At 38.9% G+C, this 25,329-nt stretch overlaps 1 protein-coding gene across 2 annotated transcripts in view; it reads left to right on the top strand.

Moving 5' to 3' along the window:
• Positions 1-25,329, top strand: part of LOC109938948 (copine-8) — a 307,311-nt gene that overhangs the window by 205,951 nt on the left and 76,031 nt on the right. For both annotated transcript variants that reach the window (XM_048610427.1, XM_048610428.1), the window contains exons 11-12: positions 2,398-2,473; positions 18,390-18,443. In XM_048610427.1, coding sequence (XP_048466384.1) covers positions 2,398-2,473; positions 18,390-18,443 — 130 coding nt within the window. The remainder of the gene's footprint in view (positions 1-2,397; positions 2,474-18,389; positions 18,444-25,329) is intronic.

Genomic DNA, 25,329 nt, shown 5'->3' with positions numbered 1-25,329 from the left:
TTAACATATCTCTTTTTCAAGAGATATTCTGCAGTACTCTGCATTGCGCTTACGCTAGGGATCATTTTAATGAATCCAGCAATGTACTAATTGTCTTCTCTCGATGGGATCCAGGGAGAGATCTACCTTGTAAGAACCTTCAATGATATCTTGAGTCGTAGTAATTAGAAGTGAGAGTAGTTGCCCTTGGTGCCTTAGGCTAATTACAGCACCCACGAATCTTAGCAAGACTGTGGTCAGTAGGGTGAGGTAGGGCAGGGTGGAAGCAACCAAAAAAAAATCCCCATTGTAGCTCACGTGATATCCGACACAAGGGAAGATGCCAGACCTACTGTTGTCTGAGGTCAGCCATCAACCCACCATAACATTGCTGCAAGAATTCCGCTGGGAAATACTCTCAGTCCGACCATCTACAGTTTCTTTTCACCATGAAAATATCAGGATTGGAGTTTTTTTTTGGCAACAACACCGTGGAAGTTAAATTAATCTACAATTTCTATTAATCTTCTATTAATGTTCCTACCCATTATAACCATGAAGAGATGGAAAGTTGTAAGAATACCATCACCTGAGTCACACACTATCCTGACTTTTCAATTGATTGCTGATCTATGATTGCTAGATCAATATCTCACAGGAATTGGGTTCTAAAGAAGATGCATATCAGACTTGAAACATTTTCATTTCAGGAATTAAGGTTAGGGGATTAATTATGACTATGACACCTCCACCTCTGGAGACTATTGTTTCATTTAATTTTCTGAACAAATCTACACATGTCTGGGGAAGATTAGATTGGACTATGATAAGCTTTCATGCAAATCCTGGGACACAAAGTCTGATGTTTTGCCAAAATTCACTTTGCTACTTCTTCACATCAATGTTGTTCAGTGAATAACAATCATGTCTACAGTTTTGAACAGCAACATTTCTGCAAAAATGCAGCCCAAGTTTCCCTGGCAGAGCCTTTCGTTTCCATGCAACCACGATTTTCAATTCTTGCAGGTTATAAATTTTTCCTTGAAGTTTTAAAACAAAATCTCATTTTAAATGTAATCATTTTTACATTTCTGTTCTGTTTGTTTTAATTCTTTCATTCTCAATCTTTCTTTATTTCCCGTTCTTCTTACATCTTGATTTTAATTCATCTTACATCCCCTTTTGTTATTAGTTCTGTTCTTTCCCTGTCCAGAAATGTTATTGACCATTCTGTTAAACTATTAGACTTATTGTTCACTAAGGTTCCAGATGCCTTATTCACTTATCAAGCCAAACATGACCCAACTTCTGGCACAAAACCTTTTTGAGCCAATGAATGAGAAAACAAAATACTTGATAATCTAATGGATCATGCCAAGAAATGTTTGCCTTCTATTCTAGCCTATTTCTGTTTTAGAGCTTTGAAATTATCTGCAAGTTCTAAATAATTAATTTTCTGTCTTTCAGTTGCAGTTTCCCATTTAAATGCAGACATCAAAACAATTCTGACAGCTTATGTTCCTGTTAAAGTGTTTGATGTGATCGAGTTAAATAACTTATCAACTCTCAGATTCAAAATGATTTGGGTGAAAATTTTGTTTCTTTAAGATTTTCTGCAGTTCTTTACAGTAATTGTTGCACTTTGATTGCAACCAAATAAAAACAACAGGATGGTCGTTACAAGTTAAACCCAAAGAATTTACCCACAGTGTAACACAAATCAACAACGTAAAGTGTGTGAAATTTTCTGAATGGACTCCTATCTGTTATAAAACAGTTTGAAATTTTCATTGATTTTCCTGTTGGCAAATCAAAAATACAAATGAGCTTTTGTTTTCAAACCCTTATTCAACAAAACAATCAGCTACTTCCGTTACTTTGTTGCATACATCACTACAAGCAGGTTTTTCAAAAAAAGTTGTGATTTTACAGGCGTATGTATATTTGTTTTGCATTGATTACTGTTTTGCATTTAATATGCTGATATTATCAGGCAGTTTCTTGAATGGGTTTATTGAAGTTATCAATTATGCCATTCAGTCTATGAAAATGCATCTTATCTGCATTTCATACTCATTTAGCGTAGTCTCTTTGTGGCTAATTAATTAAATAATTTTGAAAGGTGTCCCTCAAAATGGCCTTGTATAACAAAATCAAGCAGCCAGAGAATACTTGTTAAATTACTGAATTAAATCAGGTTGCAAAGTGCCCGATCCTTAAAACATGCAGCTTTGCAATCACAAATATACAATTACACATACAAAGAAGAGTTAAGTTTTCTTAGTCATTCAGCTGAAGCTTTTTCACCCCAAATTCTTTTATTCAGTACGGTTAGTAGAGCTTATTTGTGTGTATTGGTTATATGGCTGTTTCTGCTATGTGACCAGAGTTTGACCACATTGTGTTTTTGACGTGCAGCCATGATTTTATTGGGGAATTCACCACTAATTACAGAGAACTTTCAAGGGGACAGTCACAGTTCAATGTGTATGAGGTAAGTTCTTGCTTTTTGTTTACGAATAAAATGATTGGATTAGAATGGATATTGTGCTGGTCCCATCCAATTTTGACATTTTTTAGTGTGGGTTAAAATTGAATGAATATGTTGATCAATAATATTACAAATAAAATCTTTTTGGTATAAGGGAAAAGTCACTTTTGATCAATTCTCTTATCTGTTTCCTTAGTATAATCTTCAAGTCCTTATTTCTCCAAAACTGTATTCACTGTTTATGCTGCATACTAAAGTAGCCCCTGGGATTTTACTTTGAAAGTCTGTTATTTTATTGGGTGAAAAGATTTCACTTGACTTTCTTCCTCATTCCTAATATCCTCAACTTTCACTTCTCTTGGTATTTGAATGCTTTTATACATTTGGTTGAACTAGCTTAAATCCCTTCAAGATTCTGAACTCTTCAGATAAATCCCCATACAATTTCCTCTCATTTCCCAAAATAATGCCCACCTTGTTTAGCCTTTCTTCAGGCATTATATTCATCATTGCATATATGGGTCATATCTGTGCTTTCTCAATGCCTTTTTTATTCCTCTTTGTTGTTCTTGAGATAATCTTCAGTCAATGCCCTTTGTTGCCTGTGGTTGGTCAATCAGTTACAATCTTGCACAATTGACCGCACCTTTCGTAATTTTGAAATGTCAACAACCTTCCTTAACTCAGTTCCATTGGAGAAAAACCTCAATGTGACAGTCTTGTTTTTGTTGATGAAGCTATTTCATTTACATTAAGCAAATTCTATATCACTGGAGTACATATAGTCATAAAGATGTACAGAATGGAAACAGACCCTTCAGTCCAACTTGTCCTTGCCAACTAGATTTCCTAAATTAATCTAATCCTATTTGACAGCATTTGGCTCATATCCCTCTAAGCTCTTCCTATACATGTACCCATCCAGATTCCTGTTCATGTACCTTAAATATTATAATTGTACTCCTCTCCACCACTTCCTCTGACAACTCATTCCAGACACGCACCACCCTCTGCGTGAAAAAGTTGCCCCTTAAGTGCTTTTCAAATTTTCCCCTCTCACCTTAACCCTATGCCCTCTAGTTTGGACTCCCCTATGCTGGGCAAACGACCTTGGTTGTTCACAACCCAAAGAACTGCAGAAGCTGGAAATAAGATATTGCTGGAAAAACTCAGCAGGCTTGGTAACATCCGTGGAGAGGAAGCAGAGTTAACATTTCTGGTGCAGTTCTGAATATGGGTCACTGGACCTGAAACATTAACTCAGCTTTCTCTTGACAGACGCTGCCAGACCTGATGAAAAATATCTCATTTTGCTTTATTACTTTTCCTTGGGCCATCCATGATAATTGACTCTTGGGTAGATGGACTGAATGGACTGAATATGGCATACATGTCATTAATTATTGCAATTGCAATCAAAGGTTTATTTCCTTAAACACTAACGTATGTTGTTGCCAACAGCCAAAAGAGAAAAGCTTTTACAATCAATCTTTCCAAGCAAAGTCCAAATAAATGGCAGAAAGAAACAAATAGAATAAAATAGTGATAATCAGATTTTTAATGTTTTTAGGGTTTAAAGTCTAACAGTTATTAAATTTGTACATTGTGGATGAAAAATAACTTTGGACTATTTGTAAATCTTGTCAATTTACATTTTAATTCATTTAGTGGCTTTGAATTCCACAGCTGGCAACTGCTATGAGATCTGTCTTCAGGTAACAAGGAATCAGGTTTTGAGATAAGCAGAGACCTTGTGAAAGAATGACAGATTTGACATGTAACTGTTCTCCAATACCTCCAGACCACAACTTTTAATAGTATCAAGCAGCACTTGTTTTGGTGTTGAAATGTTGCTGCTTCCAAATGCACCAATATGATTATAGATTTTCTTTTTCTGAAGCTGAGCAGTCAGCATTTCCGAATAGCGCAAAAGAATGAAAAGGATGGGACCCGTCACCTCAATTCTCCACCCTCACTGCACTGTCTGAGTGAGATCGGCTTTCCAATTCTGATTTCATCACATCCTCATTTATCATACTGCCTGTGTCAGGGCGGTCTGTGTCTGCAGCACTCTAAACCTAAATGGTGCAAATTTGTTTGAGTTTGAGCACAGTATGGATTAAGACTTCTCCTTTATTCTGGTACTGAGCTCTTCTTTTTTTGCTGAAGCTATATTTTTGAGTGAAGAGCCATGTTTTTGGAGTCACCTTGCTGTAGTGCTTGGCAACTGGTTGTTCTTTTGTTGATAGCAGTGGAGAAGTCAACTGGGAAAGCTGGTATACACTAACGAGTTATGTACTTTCAGATATTCTTAGTTAGATAGGCTTTGTGTATTTCATGAGGTGAAATTTTTGTTATTCCCTCAGCTTTACACGAAGGTCATTAAGTATCTATCCAAGCAAAAGTTCTCTGCAATGAGTCTGTTCTGTGGTGTAAGCCTTTTTATAATGCACAGTTTGTAGGATGGAGGTAAACTTTTATCAGGGAATGAAACTGATAAAGTTAGCACCATCAAAATATACATACTTGCAATGACTTTGTATAAACTGCCTTTATCTTACCTGATCCGTAAATTGAAATTAATGTAAATATAGAAACCAAACCATTTTTTATCTAGGGTTTTGCACTCAGCAGCAGAGAAATTCATAGATTTTGGAAGAATAACTAAACAGCTGGATTCACCTTTCAATGATAAATAAAAATTAGAATGTTTTTAAAGAAAAATAACTTGTACTTTGTTGTCAGTTGTCATAATTCCAGAAAATACCAAAAGTATTTCAGAACCTTTTGATTTACTTTGAAATGGAGTCACTGGAGGCAAATTCAGAAAAATATTTTAATACACCCCACAAATCTGCTCCCTCTGTCCCGTACCTCTCACATAGAGTACTGAACCACAAAGTCCCTGTTTTATGTTGCAAGTCACGAAAGCAAAAACATTTCATACTAACTGAAGGAAGGGACATTAAAGTTTTTTTTAGAAATTGTAGTCAGACATTACCGTACATAATAAAAAGTGAAAATGATAGTCACCTGATGAGAATACTAGTTGAAACCTGTGATGTTGCTGACAGGAATCAAGATGAATTTTAGATTTCAAATGTAGAGGACTAGGAATAATTGGATGTAATTCAGTTCCCAATTACATTGTGCGTTCCTTATTTTTCTGGGGGACCGGTTAGCTCAGTTGGCTGGATGACTAACAAGTGTTTCCCAAAGGTTCCAAACTGGCTTTGGTAGACTTGGCATTCACCTCTGAGAGTGGAAAGCAATGGCAAAACACCACCAACAAAAACCGCTAAGCAGCAGCAAGTGGGGAACTGAGGTTTAGTCATGGCCTATCTGGGAGGGGGACCCACTGTTCAAAGCCAATCTGTGTCTGGTCAAAGCGTACTGCATTGGAAAGTTGGTGGGAGACATTGAGTGATCCACTCCCCATTTTTGTTCTGATTCACTCCCCACCTCCACCTCGTTCGTAAGACCTTCATTCAGACCCCACCCTGACCTCACATTTTTCTGCAGGGATCACTTGAGGAACCCTGCTGAATGCCCAGGTGAATCACTGGCAGTAGCCACTGCTCTTGGTGGTACTACAAGCCTCTGAATGTCTGGTGGCTCTCGGGTGGTGTGACTTCCACTCTCCTGGGGAGAGTGCAGCAACTAATATCCTCCACGGAGGGATTGATTCCTTCAGGACGTCTAAGATTGGGTTGGCAAGGGTAATGTCAGATTTGGTGGTAGATGTTGGATTCTCTGCAGTGTTCATTAAATTGAGTTAACTTCAATTAATCAGTCCTCAATAAAACCCATTGTTTCTGCTGAAACCGCTCTTGTTACCTCTACCTTTCACATTGCCACTATGATATCTGTTTCTATTAAACTTTCTTCTTATTTGTAAAATGTAAATTTGACACTCTTCCTGATTTCTCTCACCTCTTTTATTATTTATGTTTGATTTTATTGATTGGTGAGTTGTGCTGTCTGGACCTTGGCTCATTGCTTGGACAGAGTAAAATCTTAGTCAGAAATGTGAAGAACTGATTAGTTTTTTTTCAGAGTACTGTGAATGGTTTTGACCTTTATCTGTTCATTGTTTCTTGATAGATGCATGTTGATATTTGGGAACTTATTGGAGAATTTCGTTTTTCATCCTTTAGTCTAATTTTCAGTCTTTAGACTATTTACATGAAGACAGTTTATGTCTGGCCACTGCTTCATGCTGCAAATATATAGGCTAACTGTGATCCTGTGAACATTATCAACTGTTCTAAAAACTCTTCTGGTTCACCAACATCCTTTAGGGAAGGAAATCTGTCATGTGAATCCAGAGACAGGGGCACCCACACCCCATGAATGAATAATAATAAATTGAAGTGCATAATGATGCACGCCAGAAAAGAGGTGACAGAAATAACAAGATTTTTTTGAGCCTGACTTACTTAGTGAGTTTGTCTGATGGATAGCTGGGAATAATGCTATTGAGTCTATAGCCATGAGTTTTACAATTTTATCCTTCATGCAGTTTGTATCTTAATGACTCTTCTACACAATGCAATTTGTTATGTTTTGACCATCTCTAGAGTTGAATATTGCCAAATATACTCCTAATTTCATTTTTACTGAGCAATTATTCACATTTCAGTGTGTTTTACTTATTTGATGCATGATATCTTTGCTGATTGGTGTTCTATCTTTTAGCTCTGACTTGTATTTTGTTTTCTGCAGTTTCCACTCTACTGTTCAGTGATTCATTTCCACTTTTTTAATGGATTTTAAATTTTTTTAAGGTCTGTCTTTAAATTCGACTTTTAAAAAATGCTATTTCATGCAGGAAACATTCTTTTCTTCAGATTTGTCCTTCTTGGTTTCTCCTGTTGAACTTAAGGAAGTTTTTTTTTGAAGAAAATTGTCTCTGTTCAAATTTTATTGAGTGATCACAACTAAACTGCTGAGGTTAATATGGGGTTTTTCATAACAGTGCAAAATTGTAACATAAACTTGGGCATTCAAACAAATAAGTTGGATAGCCTATAGTTTAAATGTGAGAATGACTCAAACAGTGGAAACATTAAGCTTGTTTCTTTTTCCTTCTAACTATTAAAATAATTATTTAGTATTGTCACATTGGCAGACTGGTTTAAACTAGTTCTGCCAACTTCATGCGTTGTACTGTAAATACTTCAATTTTGCTGCAAAATGCTTTATTCATGTATATATTTGTTCAGTAGTTTATTTTGTGCAAGGAATTTAGCACTGTTTATTTTTTGCCTTCCTGCTGTCAGTTTGAAGTCTCACACCACCCACAGTGACTGATCACAGTAACTAGTGATATTCAAGCTCAACATGAGGCGATACCACCTTTAACAGCTGGTCGCTGTAGTAACAGATATTCCTCATGCTTGGTATAGCATTATATCACCTGCAACATTTGATAGCAGCCATCATTGATACTTCATGTGGAGCCTCATTATGTACAAAGTTGCTGTCTCACTTCACTCCACGTGGAGACTTGCTGTTACCTCCTGACGGCTGTGGAACCCAGCCCCTTCCAGGATTTGAACACAACCTGAGCTAACACTTAGGTGGATGTTAAATATCCCCTGGCACTGTTTGAAGGAAAGCAGAGCTCTCCTGGCAATTAATAAAACTATTGTCAGCAGCTGAATTTTGTATCTGTGCCTGAATTCCCAATATGCATTCTGGGTGCCTTTAAGCTCTGTACTAATGTAAAGTTTGTGTTGTTATTTCCCTGGCTTCAGGAGCTATGGAGTCTGTGCCAAGCTTTCCAATGGTAATGATGGCAAAACTGTCAACATTGCTACTGGGAAATAGATTGCAATTTTCAGAGTTCAGCCAACTGCAGAATAACATGTAAGTCCAGAAGTTCAGTCAGTGATTGTGCACTCCTTCAAAGAATATGCTGCAGATGTTCCGAAAAAATGCAATCTCCCAGGCAAACATGATGTGGGGAGAACTTCTACTTCTACACTGTTATTCTCACTGTAAAAAAGCTTTGAAAAAATTACACATTATTTTATATGGCATAACTATGCTTTTTAATTGCATAATAAAGTCATAATCACCCCTAAGCACCTTCACTAACTTAGATGATGTTATTTTTTATGTACTGTCAGATTTCTCCATCATAAAAAAAATCCACATTTTAAAAAGCATATCTTTATTTTATAAAAGTCTGTTTACTATATTTTGCCATTTTGTCTTCTTGCTTCTTTTTTTAGCACACTACATTTCTTCCAACGCAAGAGAATAAAATTTTACAGTAATGACTGATAATAGGATCACATTATTCTCTGACTATAATGATTTCAATAGATAAGAGAAAATTGAACCATTACTATCTTTACAACAGCGGACAAAGAGGTTACATTTACTGGAAAATGGTCGTTCATCAGTAGCCAGTAATTTGCTCTCTTATTAAGACTTCATATTACTGCAGGATCTGTGTCAGCAGCAGCTCAGTTGTTAACACTGTTGGTCCCCACAGCATTTATAGACCATATGCTCACACTCTCTCTTTCTCTTTCGTGCAGTTTTCATCCAAGGACAATTCTACAAATTAAGCATTACCTAGCAGGTGTGAAATATAGTGTATTATGTAGAAAATGAGTAGGTTTTATAAATTTACATTTCCAGGGCAGGGATTTCTCCTGTATTATCTGTCCTGATATTAATAGTGTGCAGTAAGCTAGAAAAGAATTTTTTAAAAAAAAAATATTGTTTCCCATCACACAGTTTGCAAGCCGAAAATGTACCTATAGATACTTGACATTAAAGCAAAACTTTTGATGTGAGGCAGAAAGATTAATGTTGAAAATATTTATAAAGGAAGGGATGGACAAGCTAATGGGATTAGGGAGGGTCTTCTAGAGACAGAGGGTGTAAGTAGCTGTTCATTGTTATCAATGGACGGGGCAAAAGAAGGAACAAGCATAAAAATGCTCACAATCAAAATGCCTGACAGAAATAGGTAATAGAAGTTAGTGCAATTTGCAAAAAGTGGATTGAAGAAAAAATGGAGGATTTAAGGAATATGGAAAGAAAGCTATATTTATCACATCAGCATGACTGGGAGCTTGTAAAGGACTAGGAGAACAGGAGTGAAGCAAGATGGTATATATGGTGTGGAGACTGCTTTCCAATTAGTGTTAAACTCTATTATCATAATAAACACCATGGTAATAATGAACGATGGTGGAAGCTTCCATTTACCAACCTCACCATAACAGACCTTGAACCCACTCTGCATATCCATAGCCAATCTCCATGTGTATCCTGTTTTGGATGACTGTCAAAGTTACCACTTCTCTTTTAGGTGTTTTTAAATCAACCTTTCCGGGACATGAAATGACTTACCTCTGGAGCACATGGGACTTGAACCTTAGCGTTCTGTCCCAGAACTAGGGACACTACCATTACACTACAAGAACCCCACAATTATCCTTGTATGATTAGGTTGCAAGCCATGTCATCACTGAGCACATCAACAAACTGCATCAAACTTTACTCCAAAGATGTACAAGGAAAACAATGGGAAGAGAAAATCATCTTCACATTGACAGTCAATCATAAATTGAAAGAGTTGTGATGTTGAGAGAATCCAGGGCCATGTAGATTGCACTAATGAAGTTTTAACTGTTTCTTTGCCAAGACCATTACCTACATAAATCAGTACAAGTTCCACTTTCCCAAGGTACAACTCACTTACAATCATCAAACAATATACAAGCCTATTTTTGCCCTGCAGGCTGTCTTCATGATATTTTCATTTTAAGATGGTCTGTTGTCTGATCTGAATTTGATACCAAAAGGCAACTCTTGGTGGATCTTGACCACTTAAGGCTATCCTCTGCAGCATTCCAGGATATTGGCTGATTACAGGTATAATATGACATCTGTTCATCTGTGACCAGATGTGCTTTTTATGACAATCAGCAGTGGTCATATAATTATTATTAGGCTTGCTTTTAATGGCAGTGTTTTAATGAATTCAAATTTCACCATCTACCGTTTCACCATCTACATTTTGAACCCTTGTCCATAGAATACTGGCTTACAGTTCTGTCAGAAATACTAAATCTGCCACCTTCCCTCCATCACTGACATTTTTCTGCATCATTCTCTTGAATCTTCCAGGCAACTTTGAAATATTGTATTCCTACCACCGTGCAAAGGCAAGTCTGTCTAAAAAACAGAGTTTTAGTGTTAACCCATGCCAAGTGTGTAGATGTTTTATGTTCGGTTCTACATGTCCTTGGCACTGGTGACAATGTGTAATCAATCAATTCTCAACCTTTATGTTTTAACTCTAAACATAACCTGTATGGCAGAAGTATAGGAGGTGGCTAACTGTTACATGTGTCTTTGGCCCTTTTGATTTGAGATAATCCTCTACGAATAACAGCTTAGTCTTGAAGTGGATATACTACAAGCTGTACCTGCCCCATGCATTGATAAATGTCCCCACATGATTGCTTTTTGAATTTCCTGCAACCTTATCGTGCTGGAAATAATAGATGTGGTGATGTAATAGACAGACCACTGAATGTAGCTATCAGTACTCCAAAGGTGAGGTGCCCTGGCATCTCACTTCATATCCATCTCATAGAACAACATTCCACTTTCAAAGAATCCCTACAGTGTGAGAGGAGACTATTCAGCCCATCGAGTTACACTGACCCTCCAAAGAATATCCCATCCAGCCCTCTACTGTATCCTGCAATTCCACATTTTCCATTGGCTAATCCACTTAGCCTACACAATCCTTAACACTACAGGCAATTTGGCTTGGCCAACCCACCGAACCTGCACATCTTTAGAGATAAAAAGAACTGCCGATGCTGGAGTCTGAGATAACACAGTGTGGAGCTGGAGGAACACAGCAGGCCAGGCAACGTCAGAAGAGCAGGAAAGCTGACCAGAAGAAGGGTCCCGACCCGAAATGCCAGCTTTCCTGCTCCTCTGATGCTGCCTGGCCTACAGTGTTCCTCCAGCTCCACACTGTGTTATCTGCACAGCTTTAGACTGTGGGAGGAAACTGGGGCACTCAGTAGAAACCCATGCAGACACAGGGAAAGCATTCAAACTCCATGCAGACAGTTGCCCAAGGCTGGAATTGAACCTATGACCATGGTGTTGTGAGGCAGCTTTGCAAGCCACTGTGCCACCATGCTGCCTGATTTTTGCCACATAAAAGAAATTTGGGGCAATACTGCTCATCACCTCAATTTCCATTTTATGCTTCCACGTGCAGTTTCTTTTCTCTTAATTTTCATTCCTATTCACATTATATATTCAAACTTAAGATTAGTTAAACTAACTCCTCATTGCCATGGTTAGCCTTCTGTCTGCCTAGTTATGTTTGTTTAGTAATTACATAAGTCAAATAATACATTCTAAATCTGCATAATTCTATGTCCTCTTTTTTAAAAAACAAATTAATGCTTAAAGCTTCCTTTGGCAGCTCTTGCATATATTTTGATCCACTGAAGAGCTCTCCAGTTAGCATATTATCTTTGCATCCATCAACAACACATTATTGTATAATCTTTCATGGGATGTGGGAGTTGCTGGCTACAGAATTTATTATCTTAATTGTTTGTTATATTAATAAACTTTGTCTGCATGTACCTTCTACTAATTCTTTGCTATTAAAAATTCATATAATGCTTATGCCAACTTGTCAAGGTGGAATAAATGGAAGCACTACATCACCAAAACTGATGGAGGCAATGCCAAAACAAAGTAACAAATTTACAATGGTATTGCTTCCACAGTTTCCATTATCTCTGTAGATATTGAGTTACTATAAGGTTATAAATTCTAGTTTCTACTAATCTCCATGGTTTTGATCAGAGCAGGTAAGGTTATTTGCAACTGCCAGTGGTTGGTGGCAGCAATGGCTGGATGAATTTGGTTGTATTGGTAGTGGAAAAAAACAGCAGAAGGTGATTGGATCCCAAACAGAAAGCTACCTTGTCTCAGGAGGTTGGGGAGCAGTATTGGGTAAATGCATGCATGCATGGGTCAGGAAGGCAGGAGGTTGGGGTGGAGTGGGAGTGGAGAACATAGGGGCAGAATAGGATGCGTGGAGTGGGGTTGGGACAGAATCGAAAGATTGAGATTTACAAGCGGAGCAAGTGGGGTGAAGGACAGGTGCAGGATGGTATGAGGGATAAAAAGAATGGGATGGTCATGGCCTGAAATGGATGGTCTTGGAAAGATGGTATTGGATTTGAAAGAATTACTGTTGCTTTAAAGATGCTTAAAATTTTCAAGAAGATTTGTAGCTTGGGTTGTGGATGAGGGTGTAGACACGCTTGCTGAGCCAATGGGTTTGATTACAAACGTTTCGTCACCCTGCTAAATAACATGGTCAGTGCACCTCCAGTGAAGTGTTGGTGTTCTGTCCCACTTGTTATTTGTATGCCTCAGTTTGCTGGGGTGGCTTGTATTACTTCCGGTTCTGTTTCTCAGTGGTTTGAATTAGACCCTGTGTACAATGTGTTTGTTGATTGAGTTCCAGTTGAAATACCAGGCCTCCAGGAATTCTTGGCGTGTCTCTGTTTGGCTTGTGCGATTATCTGTGTGTTGTCCTGGTTGAATTTGTGTCCCTTGTTGTCCGTGTGTAGTGAGACAAGTGAGAATTGGTTATGTCTCTTGGTGGCTAGTTGGTGTTCGTGTATCCGTATTGTCAGTTTTCTTCCTGTTTGGCCTGTGTACTGTTTCTCACAGTCCTTGCATGATATTTTGTATATTACCCCAGTTTTGGTGGTTTTGGGTATGGGATCCTTTACATTCATCAATAGCTGTCGTAGGGTGGTTGTCAGTTTGTGGACTACTCTGATACCTAGAGGTCTGAGTAGTCTTGTGGTCATCTCTGAAATGTCCTTGATGTATGGTAGGGGGATTAGTGTGTCTGGTCATGTTGTGTCTTCCTGTTGTGGTCTGTCTCGGAGGTAATGGCAGATTGTGGTTTTCGGGTATCCATTCCTTTTGAAGACTCCATATAAGTGTTCCTGTTCTGCTTTGCGTAGTTCCGGGTTGCTGCAATGTGTTGTAGCTCATTTAAACAGTGTCCTGATGCAGCTCTGTTTGTGGACGTTGGGGTGGTTGCTAGTGGAATTGAGTATCTGGTCCATATATGTGGTCTTTCTATATACGCTGGTCTGCAGTTCCCCTTTGTCTTTGCGTTCTACCGTTATGTCCAGGAAGGGTAGTTGGTTGTTGTTCTCTTCTTCTTTTGTGAATTTTAGCCCAGTAAGGATGTTGTTTGTGTCGGTGGATTTCTTCTAGTTTTGTGCATTTAATAATCACAAAGGTGTCATCTACATATTGGACCCAAAGGTTGGGTTGTATAGTGGGGAGTGCTGTCCGTTCTAACCTTTACATTACTATTTCTGCAATCAGTCCTGATATTGGGGATCCCAATGGTGTTCCCTTGATTTGTTTGTATATGCTGTCGTTGAAGGTGAAGTGGGTTATGAAGCACAGACCTGGTAGTTTCATGGCAGTGTCCTTATCGATGTTGTTGGTGTCCTGGGTTGCCTGTCTACATGTTTCGTCCAGCAGTGTGGCAATTGTCTCTTTGGCTAGGTCAATGTGTATGGATGTAAATAGTGCTGTTACATCGAAGGATATCATCATCTCGTCCTCTTCTATCCTGGTGTCCACTAAGTATTTCGATTTCTGCTTTAGTCCTTTGGCAAATCTATATGTTGGTGTAACTGTCAGTGAGACAATGGGTCTGAGGGGGACCCCTTCTTTGTGTACCTTGGAGAGTCTGTAGAATTGAGGCGTGTTGAATCCCTTTGGCTTCAATTTTTGGTAGTCTGTCTTGCTGATGGTCTCCTGAGTTGTGTAATTTCTTCAGGGTTGTTGTAATCCAGTTTCCTAGCTGTGGTGTCAGGTCTATCACCATCTGTTGGTATGGTGTCCTGGGTTGCCTGCTTACTTGGTTTGTCCAGCAGTGTGGCTATTATTTCTTAGGCTAGGTCGATGTTTATGGATGTAAATAGTGCTGTTACATTGAAGGATATCATCATCTCGTCCTCTTCTATCCTGGTGTCCTTGATGCTACTTTCCATCACAAATATTTTCCAGGTCTCTGTTAGTAGAAATGTAAAAATAAGCATGGCTTTAAAATGGAGACTGTGTTACATCCCTGTTACCGAATCCATTTATCCTTTGTTTCACCTGAAGACTACATTTGGTCTTAACTCCCCATTGTGTGGAAAATGACTAGCAGATTAGAAGTAATCTTGTTCACATACAAACTTCCTATCTAACTTACCATTGCTATGATTTTTGGGCATGCCTTTATGTTAGCATTGACTATCAAAACTGCATATGTAAATATTTCAATGGAAACTGTGTTTTGTATAACTCCAGCCAGTGAGTGTAACAATCTCATAGTTATTGGTTGTCTTTTTAAATTGTAAGATTTATAAATTGATTAGACATTGCAAGAGCGTAGCGTAGACACATATTGAATTAATTGACATTGAGGAAGAACTTTATTTATGGGACGTTTATGAGAACTAAAAGCAATTCAAAGAGACACCAGATAAAGAGCACGTATCAGAAGTATTGTACAACAGCAGGGAATTTGGAAATTATAAATGTTGTTTAGTATTGCTTTCATGAGTCATGTCGTATGTGACTAACCCTGGCATATACAGTTGTGAATAGTGGCGTTCTGGGAACTGATACTGTTTGTACCTGAACTGTTTACAATTTATGTCCCACTGGGCTTACCTTGCATGATTAAACAAGCTCAGCATATTGAAGTTGCTGCCTCTGGGGTCCCATCAAGTTAAGGACAGTGGATAAGCCCCTGAGCCTGGAGGACAATTTGGAGGCCGTTTAACACGAACAGATTGGGAGTCGCATGGTCAAACCCGTGAAGTGTTGTAGTAAATACAGAGGGGCAAAGGATCTATTCCAGGTCATTAGCCACAAAGATAACTAGGAACATTGCACCCTTCTGGTACCACTGTGAAAGGCCCAAAATGTTGCTGACAGTGCCGTGGTTGTGAATAATTTTCAAAATGGAGCCTTCCAAACAACCGCCAAACAATAACCACCTATCCAGCTTCTGGGAAGCCATCACGGTTACAGGAAAAGCTTCCTAATGTGATCGGTATGTGTGCTGGTTGAGAATTTAGTTGGTGTTGGGGCAGTGCCCTTACCCTTAACGTTTTAGCAGCTGGCTGGACTGGCACCTCTTGCAAAATTGTTGTGAGGTGGGACTGTGATAAAAAGCTGATACGTGCTGAGGGATGCAAAATTTCAGCTTCGATTATCTCTGGTTGCACCTGTTCAGTCAAACTAATATTTAGTCTCTGTCTCTGATGATAGATTCTGGTAGCTTTCCTACAATTGAAGTTATACTAACAGGGTGTTGGTTACCTAGTTGTACCATTCATTCTTAAACAATAGAGTGAAATTTGCAATTTTTCAAACTGAAGCACCATTTTGAAAACCTTGACTAAATGTATTGACTCATGTATTCCTTTAGATACAGGATGGAAACTTAAAGATTTGAGAATCTTGAGTCCCATTATTTGCATTGAGTGTAGGAGTTGGGAGGTCATGTTGCAGCTGTACAGGACATTGGTTAGGCCAATATTGGAATACTTCGTGCAATTCTGGTTTCCCTGCTATAGGAAGGATGTTGTGAAACTTGAAAGGGTTCAGAAAAGATTTACAAGGATGTTGCCAGAGTTGGAGGGTTTGAGTTACAGGGAGAGGCTGAATAGACTGGGGCTATTTTCTTTGGCATGTCAGAGGCTGAGGGGTGACCTTATGGACGTTTATAAAATCATGAGGGGCATGGAAAGAGTAAATAGACAAGATCTTTTCTCTGGGGTGCAGGAGTCCAAAACTAGAGGGCATAGGGTTTGAGGTGAGAGGGGAAAGATTTAGTAGCGACCTAAGGGGCAACTTTTTCACGCAGAGGCTGGTGCATACATGGAATGAGCTGCCAGAGGAAGTGGTGGAGGCTGGTACAATTACAAGATTTAAAAGGCATCTGGATGATTATATGAATAGGACAGGTTTAGGGTGATATGAGCCAAATATTGGCAAATGGGACTAGATTAATTTAGGATATCTGATCGGCATGGATGAGTTGAACCAAGAGTCTGCTTCCTTAATATACAGCTCTTTGACTCTATGACTCTGTCTGAGGCTGCCTTTTCTTTAACTTTAATTTCTAAGTTCTTCCACTTAACTTAGTTTACATCCTCGTGTGTTCTAATTCTGTCTTCTTTTTCCACAATGAAAAACTTACAAAATACTCATTTAATTATCTCTGTTGTACTTGGACAAATTTTCACCATTCACTATTACAAATTACCCATATTTATAAACGTTTTTGCTTTCGATACACATTGCAATATGTTTCTCAATCTGTTTTTTCCACATTTTACTTCAAATGGTTCCCTATGTTTTTGTCCCATGCCACTGCAGTTCCACTTCTTAATTGTAACTGTATCAGTCTTACTTCACCATGATATAATCTCTTACGTCATTGTCGGGCCATGCTGCTTGTTTAAGGGTATTTGCTATTTTGCATTTTACAAAGTATTTATTTGAACACCATATTTGTGATGTTTACCCATTAATAATTCAATCCTGCTTACTGGGGCAACCTTGTTCTTATTTTCTTGTTCTGTTTATTGATGCAAGGACTACTATGAGCTGTCATACATTTATCCTCATCAGCAAAGAATCACGTGTTAGAAAGCCCTTGGGAATGCGGGTTTAAAGAAAAATATATTCAATGTACGTTATGCAGTGCACACTAACCTTAACTTTTAATACTGCTAGTTGTTCCGTGAGGCTTTAAGAATCTGAAAGTGTTAGTACTGAGGAGTACCTTTAACACCACCCACAATGATGCTGTCATATGGACCCGATGGATGCACCGCTTATGATCTCTGTCCAGGTCCTCCTCATGGCCTCTGTAACGAGGTCTATCACATCAACATAACTTGAACTTAATTGTTAACATGCAATAAACTACATTTTGTTTAAGACAAGAGCCTCTTCTCATTAAAGTAGCAAATGACTTTCCTCCACTACACCAGACCAAGTGGATCCTGTAGCTCCTTAGCCTAAAAGAAGATCCTTGCACCAAATCTATTCCATGATGAGCAATAGATCGGCCAATCTCATTGAACAGGGTGGTCTGCAGTGAGGATTGCTCATTGAACATTTGTTTAGCATTTTGCTGGATATGCAAGCTTCCTGAATTTCTTTAGCTGTTCAGTAATCCAAGTGCTTGTGTCCACATCATGAGAGTAAAGAACAATGTCTTTGGTTTTTGTGATGAGCTATTGGCTGTTTCAGCTTTTGTATGAATGAATATTTATGTACCTTACAGGGGTACATTTTGTGCGCATTGTAACTGCCTAAAAAGTATAAACGATGTTCAGTTCCTAAGCTCATCTATTTTATTTGAAGGCTAATTAATTGCAGTCGATCGTTTTATGTGTTAAAAGTCAATAAGAATGTAAAATCTAACCAAATAAGAATTCATTGATCTTAGCCATATTGCACAACATTGAAATTTCTCAACTGCTGTGTTGAGCTAGCTTCAAAATTGTCACATGGTACTCCAGTTAGGGTAGGCTAAGCCCCCAGGTCACATTAAACTCATCATTTCCATGTGTCTTGTTACCACTTAGATTTCCTGCTCAGCTTACTGGCAGGAACTTATGCTTGACTGAGTTTACATCAATGCTTTGTTTCTAACTTAATACTGTATTCAGTGAAGAAATTATGTTTAAATGTAGTTAACTTAATTCAACATGTTAGGTTTGGCCAACAAATATTAATTTTCTGCATTTTAATTGCGATATGAATGGAAGTGACAGTTAATAATTTTATCTTTTAGGTGCTAAATCCAAAGAAGAAAGCAAAGAAGAAAAAATATATAAATTCTGGAACAGTGAGTACTTCTGTATTTCTTAGATTCTGTATACACTATAAAAATGATCCAAATGTCTCTACAGGAAATGTGGTTCATTAAAAGGGTACAATTTAAGGAATCATCATTATTTACATTGGATATCCAATGAAGCTTACCTTTATTCTGATGTGAATAACATGACCATAATTTTATATTTTTATCTTTTAGTTCACTATTTTTGCCTCTTTTGCTGCAGGTACAATATCTGACTTGCTTGTGAGTTGATCCATGTGTGTGCAAATGACAAATTTTAAGAATATAAACATTTTTAATTTGTACTGAGTATATTTGAATTCACCACCTTTTTTGCACATTTTGTTTGGGCTCTGCAATACAATATTCACCAATTGTTCACACGAAGTTTGATTTCTTAAATGTCATTAATTCAGTCAGGCAGTCTTTAATAGACTAAAACCTCTTAAGTTTAAATTCTCAGACTGACATTGACCCTGAGCTTTTTACAAGCAAATTCCTCATTTACTGCCCCATTAGAAAACATTTGTACATTCTTCCATTTATTTAAATATTATCTAAATATTATTGTGTAACAAAGCTTTGAATGTGCATGTTTTAAGGTAGATTGAAAAGATAGATTTTGTGTCCCTGGATTGTTTGAACAGGAATGGAATACCTTCCAACTTCAGAGTTTTTTTCCCAACTTTCATTCTTGACAGAATGTCTTGGCCTTTAGTGCTCATAGAGAAGTAAGCATGATTTTCAGTGATTTAAGATAATAAATAAAAAATTATGTGGAGGCTGCCTGAATTTCCGGTAAGCACTATAAGTAAGTGAGGCATCCTCCTAGGGGGGTCCCTATCATACAATCCAAACCTACTATACATCAAACATTAGATAGAAAGAAGCAGAATAATATTATGCCTAAGTCCTTACAACGTGCCACATATTAAATGGATATGAAAATATGAGGTTGCCCATTTTGACAGGAAGATTAATAAAGCAGAATATTATTTTAATGGAGACCATGGAATGCTGTGGTAAGGAGGAGAAATTTCACGAAATGTTCTTTCTAAGTACAGTACGTAATTAAGAAAGCAAATGGAATGTTGGTCTTTATTGCAAATGGGATGAAGTATATAAGTAGGGAAGTCTTGCTGCAGCTGAACTGTTTGTGCGACCATGCTGTGTACAGTTTTGGTTTCTTTACTTGCACTGGAGGCTGTTCAGAGAAGGCTCACTAGGCTGATCTCGGGGATGACCATTTTGTCTTATGAGCAAAAGTTGAGTAGATTGGACTTGTACTTATTGGAGTTTTGAAGTATGACAAGTGCTTATTGGAACATGTCAAATCCTGAGGGGGCTTGACTGGGTAGATGCTGAGAAGACGTTTGCCCTGAAAAAGGAATCTAGATCCTAGGAGTACGGTTTCAAAATAAGGGATATTCTCTTTAAGACATAGATGAGGAGGAATTTCTTCTCTTCTGAGGGCTGTGAATTTTTGAAATTCTCTTCCCAGAGATCAACTGAATGTGGCTCATTGCACATATTCAAAGCTAAGACCATTGATTGATTAGAGAGTCCAAGCTTATGGAAAGCAGTCAGGAAAGGTCACAATTAGATCAATGATAATCTTTGTAATGACCGGCCAGGCTGTAAAAGCTGAATGGCCTACTCCTGCTCTGATTTCTTGTCTTATATTTTTATATGATGTTAGGCAGAAAAAGACCACCTGGTCTGTTTAGCCTATATCAGCATATACATGATGCCTTATGCCTCTCTAAACAGCTATTTTCTGCCTATCTGGAGCCATGTGGCAGAAATAGATAAAATTGCTTTAAAAAAGATCATTTGGGAAAATCTGAAAGTTTCCTCTTTGATGCCTTTGTCGATTGAATGAGTCCAGAAGACCATTTGACCCTGACTTTGTTTTACAGAATACCCATCTCTTGAGGGAAATGATCTGTACTCTAGCATTCTTTCTTGAAACAATACAGTAAATCAGTGATCTTCACATTAACTGACCACCTGTTCCATAGTTCTGCTATTTTGTGGATAAATAAAAACTGCCTAAGAGCCCCGACTTAGCTTTGTCCAATATAACTTCTCAACCTCATTCCTGATTTTCCAGTTGAAATACAATCTAGTTCCTTCATTTTGTTTTAAGACAGCTCGGTCAAATTGCTCTTTGAAGTATACACATCTGACTCCTTAACCCTATTCTAAACCAGCAATCAGTTCACCTGCCATTATGTGCATCTTTCCAAAGATTCAGTTAACTCCACCTGATGAAGGGATCAAAGCTGGGAAGTTTCATAAAGGAGATCCAAATAAAGTTTTGTATGAGGATAATATTATATATTTTGCTTTGTATTGAATTGTCCTGTGAATAAAACCTAGTCTCCCATTAGGTTTAAATCTAGCTTCAAATCTTAAGACAGAAATGAAAAGGAATTTCTTCTTTCAGTGGGTAATGAAGTTATGGAATTCTTTACTGCAGAGAGCTGTAGAGTTTCGATTGTTTAGTATATTCAAGGCTGAGATAGATTTTTAATCAGTAAGGGAATCAAGGGGTTATGGGGAAAGGCAGGAAAGTGGATTCGGGGATTATCAGATCAGCCATGATCCCATTAAGGCAGAGCAGCCTCGATGGGCTGAATATTTATGTGACTTACAGGGATACATTTTGTGTGCATTATAACTGTCTACTTCTGCTCCTATGTTGTACGGCCTTATTAATTGTGAAAAGTAGCGAGTTAATGTTTTTGCTTTGCTTGTGTGAACTTTCATTATCCAGAGTGTGGCACTACATCAGTTGCCAAATAACAACCAGGTAGAAAACAAATGAACAACAGTGATCAAAAAGGGAGAAAAGCAGGAAAAGGAACAGCATTTAAAGGAACTCCAAGTGAAAGGTGGTTTCAGTATTTGTGCCACTGAATTTGGAATCATGATCTTGGTTACAGAAAATAATGCTGAACTCGGACAGCCAGCTAGGCCTGTGCTTTAAATAAAATACCTATTGCCCAATGATCAGCCTTATTTGGTGGGGAAAATATCGCTAGTGCATTGCTGTACCAGTGATACGATAAGGGAGAACCACAAATCTAAAGGGGTTGAATCAACTCATTACTATAACTGTGAGATTTCTTGGGAGGGGAGAGTAAAGAAAACAACAACTGTGCTTGGATCATGATCAAAATCTACAAATTCAACGTAGGAGGTAAGGTGAAATTGATATACATTGTGTACTATGGAATACCTGACGTTACAGGTTTTGGGCAAGGAAAAGTAACACTTTAAGCCAATTTTCTCGAGCTCTGAGTAAATAATAATTTTACATCGGATATATCTGTGAGACCTAGGGCCAGATTTTCAAAGCAGGTTTAGGAGCTTGATACCGTCATAGATTCTAGGTCCCAGCCTTGTGATTGAGCTTCACTATTTTTAAACACGAATGGGTGGATTGGGCAGAAGGTGAGCTAATTATAAACTCCGAGCTCCTCTAGGAGTACGCCTGCTTGGCACCTGTGGCAAAGGCAAGTGGCAGCCATTTTGGGAGCCTCTGTTACCTTGCTGAGGAGACCAGGCAGGTCGTGATAAGAGTAGGAGGATAAAGACGGCATAAACTAGCCTTGGACACCAAGTCAGGTGCAGAGTGTTTAACCCAGGGCCAGTTGACCCTTCAAAACATCACAAACAGAACTACTTTTTGGTTTGTTTTGACCCCGACAGCTCTGCACAAATGTGGTCAAACTGTGCCCCCTCTATGTGAAAATAAGATTGCAAATCTTACAGGCCTTTTTAATAACAATATCAACAACAAAACCAGAAGTTGCTGGAAAAGCTCAGCAGGTCTGGCAGTATCTTGTAAATAAAAATCAGAGTTAATGTTTCAGGTCCTCAGAATTGTTAGGCCTCTTTAACAATTTCCTTAAGAAGCCTAAAAGAGCATTAATTGGTGATGAGCGAGTTTTCTGTTTCTTCCTCCTGCAGACTCATTGAAAATTGCAAACTTTACTCAAGGCAGCACAGTCTAATGCCACCCTATGTGAATACCATTTTTAAATTGTGCACACACTCATTCCCTATCCACGTTCATTGCTTTTAACTCATCAGTCATGCTACTGGGGAGGCGATGGCCTAGTGGTATTATCACTGGACTATTAATCCAGAGACCCAGATAACATTCTGGGGACCCGGGTTCAAATCTGGCCATGGCAGATGGTGGAATTTGAATTCAATAAAATATCTGGAGTTAAGAAGCTAATGGTGATTGAGAATCCATGGTCGATTTTCTGAAAAACCCATCTGGTTCACTAATGTCTTTCAGGGAAGGAAACTGCCATCCTTACCTGGTCTGGCCTACATGTGACTCCAGACCCACAGCAATGTGGTTGACTCTTAACTGCCATCTGAGCAATTAAGGATGGCCAGCGAAGCTCTCATCCCATGCAATTTAATTTTGTATTGAATGGCAAGTTTCTGTGATATTCAGAAAGCACCAGTTTTTCACATTGAGGGAGAAACTTAGGAGTTGAGTCTGTTTTTGCATCAGAAAACCGTTGGGAAATTGACTGAAGTTTGGAGTTTCCTGGTGGAGTCTCTTTTGAGAGTTTCCTGATTAAATAAAGCCAGTGGGGGCAATAATGGAGGTGGGTGTCAGACACTCAAGCCAGTTATCGCTGAATTACCTGGTTATCCTGCCAAAAAAGCCTCACAATGCCCCATAGGGAGATGAGTTATCACCGGGCAGCCAGGGATGTGGCACCTATGAAGCAGAGGAGGGAGCTCCTCTTCCCAGATGGTGGGAGGAAGAGGTTGCGTTGTCACTGGTATAAGCACTTCTCTGCTCAGTGTCAACTCCTTCTGCTTTTAATTTCTTCTGCTCCTCTCTTATCTCCTGTTCTAATTGGCCTTTCAGAGCCTCATTATCTGTAATGTCCACATATCTCTGGAGGTCCATGATATGGAGAGCACAGTAGATCATCACAATGATTGAGATCATTGCAGCAGGGTATTGCAGGGCACTACTTTCCCAGTTCACTAAACTTGTGATGCTCCATCAGTTGTGAATGTGAGATGTTATCCTGCCTTAGTGAAGTAAGCATCTGTCATCTTGGTGATGTACCAGTACAGTGCCAGCCATCTGTGAGACCGGGGCACCAATGTGTGTGACTGTCTCCCGAGAAACCAACTGTGGCTTTTCAGTTCTGGTTCTTAAGCATCTACAAGTATCTGCCTGTGCTGTGAGTGGTGACCTTTCTCCTTCATCTGCCTTGCTGCTCCCCTCTTCCTCCCTGTTGGCTGCTACTCCTCATCTCCAATGGTCTTGATTTGTGAGGGTGCAGCACACATTTTCAGTGGCACTGTTGCTGGGGTCCAACCAGCCTTGCCCACTGCTCTTTTCCCACTCAATGCCAGAAGGGTGACAACCCCTTGAAATGAGAAAGTATTTCCTTGACCTATGATAGGCAGCTGCAACTTTAATGTTAAAGCGTTAGGCGCCTATATCTTCAAGCTTCTCTGGGCCCCTTGCCTTACCCCAACCTTTAAATCTCTGAAGTAGACAGCTCTGAAAACATTGGCCACCTGCAGCAAAACTCAAAGTTTGCTGGGACAAGTTCTAAACTCTCAGTGATGTCAATTGGCCTGTTTAGGAGTGCCGACCAGTTCAGATGTGTGTTTTTTCTGCCTGCTGGAAAATCAGAGTTGTTGGCAATGGCAGTGGGGTAATTGGTGGCATGATGTCACACCAGCTTTTTAGGCCACGCATCTCCATTTCAGCTTGAATCAAGTCTCGAAAATCTGGCCTTGGGTCTCTCTGAACTCTCCCATGGAACATCTACTAGTTCAAGGAAGGAAGAGCAAAGTGAGACCACAGATATCAAGTGAAACTTTTAGATTAAAACATTTAAAAAAGCTCAGTGTTGACAACTGAATGTAAACCATGGGGAACTGATTATTTCGTGGGATGTAGGATGTAATGTTTGTGGCAACTTACAGTTTGACCATTTTCCCTTTAAACTGCTGGCAAATTCCAATTTAGAAAATTTAAGGAAATACAATCATAAATAAAATTTCATACTACTTTAAAATCTAATGAAAGAAATAGTGGGTGGTTGGAGGAGAAGGAAGGTGGGTGTATTAATAGTCTTGTGCCAATATATGAAGCAAGCAGGAGCAAACCAATAGAGCACTCCTCCCAATTTATGGTCTTTGTTTAGCAGTCGCACTGTTACCATTAGGTCTTGAAGTTATGATCTGCATCTGTGACATTAGAATGTAATTCAGATGGACATGTTAGTGCATGTCTGAGGGAGTACTGCACTATCAGAGGTGATGTCTTTCAGATGTTGAGATTTTGAACCATGGGACTATACTGTACACAAACTGGATGCTTCATTTCCTTTGTGAAAAGCTGTGACTTCAAGTTGGAAGTATTCCATTGGCTGTGCAGCATTTTGGGAGGACATCCTGAAGTTGCGAAATAAGCATCCAAATATAACACAGTATGGAGCTGGAGGAACACAGCAGGCCAGGCAGCATCAGAGGAGCAGGAAAGATGACGTTTTGGGTCTAGTTTAGTTTGGGTTCATGTTCAGTGTGGACTGGTTGGGCTGAAGGATATGTTTCCGTCCTGCATGACTCTGTGACTCTGTAAGGGCTCCAGTTTAGTAGACAGTCAAATGTACTAAGATAACAAGGTGTAGAGCTGGATGAACACAGCAGGCCAAGCAGCATCAGAGGAGCAGGAAGGCTGACGTTTCGGGCCTAGACCCTTCTTCAGAAATGGGAATTTCTTCAGGAAATGCAGACTAAGAGGGATAGGTATGGGGGTGGGTATGGGTGGGATGCTCTTTGGAGGGTCAGTATAGGCTGGATTGGTTGAATGGCATGCTTCCACGTA

This window comes from Rhincodon typus, chromosome 22, assembly GCF_021869965.1.
Source record: "Rhincodon typus isolate 14 chromosome 22, sRhiTyp1.1, whole genome shotgun sequence".
NCBI lineage: Eukaryota > Metazoa > Chordata > Chondrichthyes > Orectolobiformes > Rhincodontidae > Rhincodon > Rhincodon typus.
The sequence above is the reverse complement of the archived record's forward strand: the minus strand, read 5'-3'. Positions and strand labels throughout refer to the sequence as shown.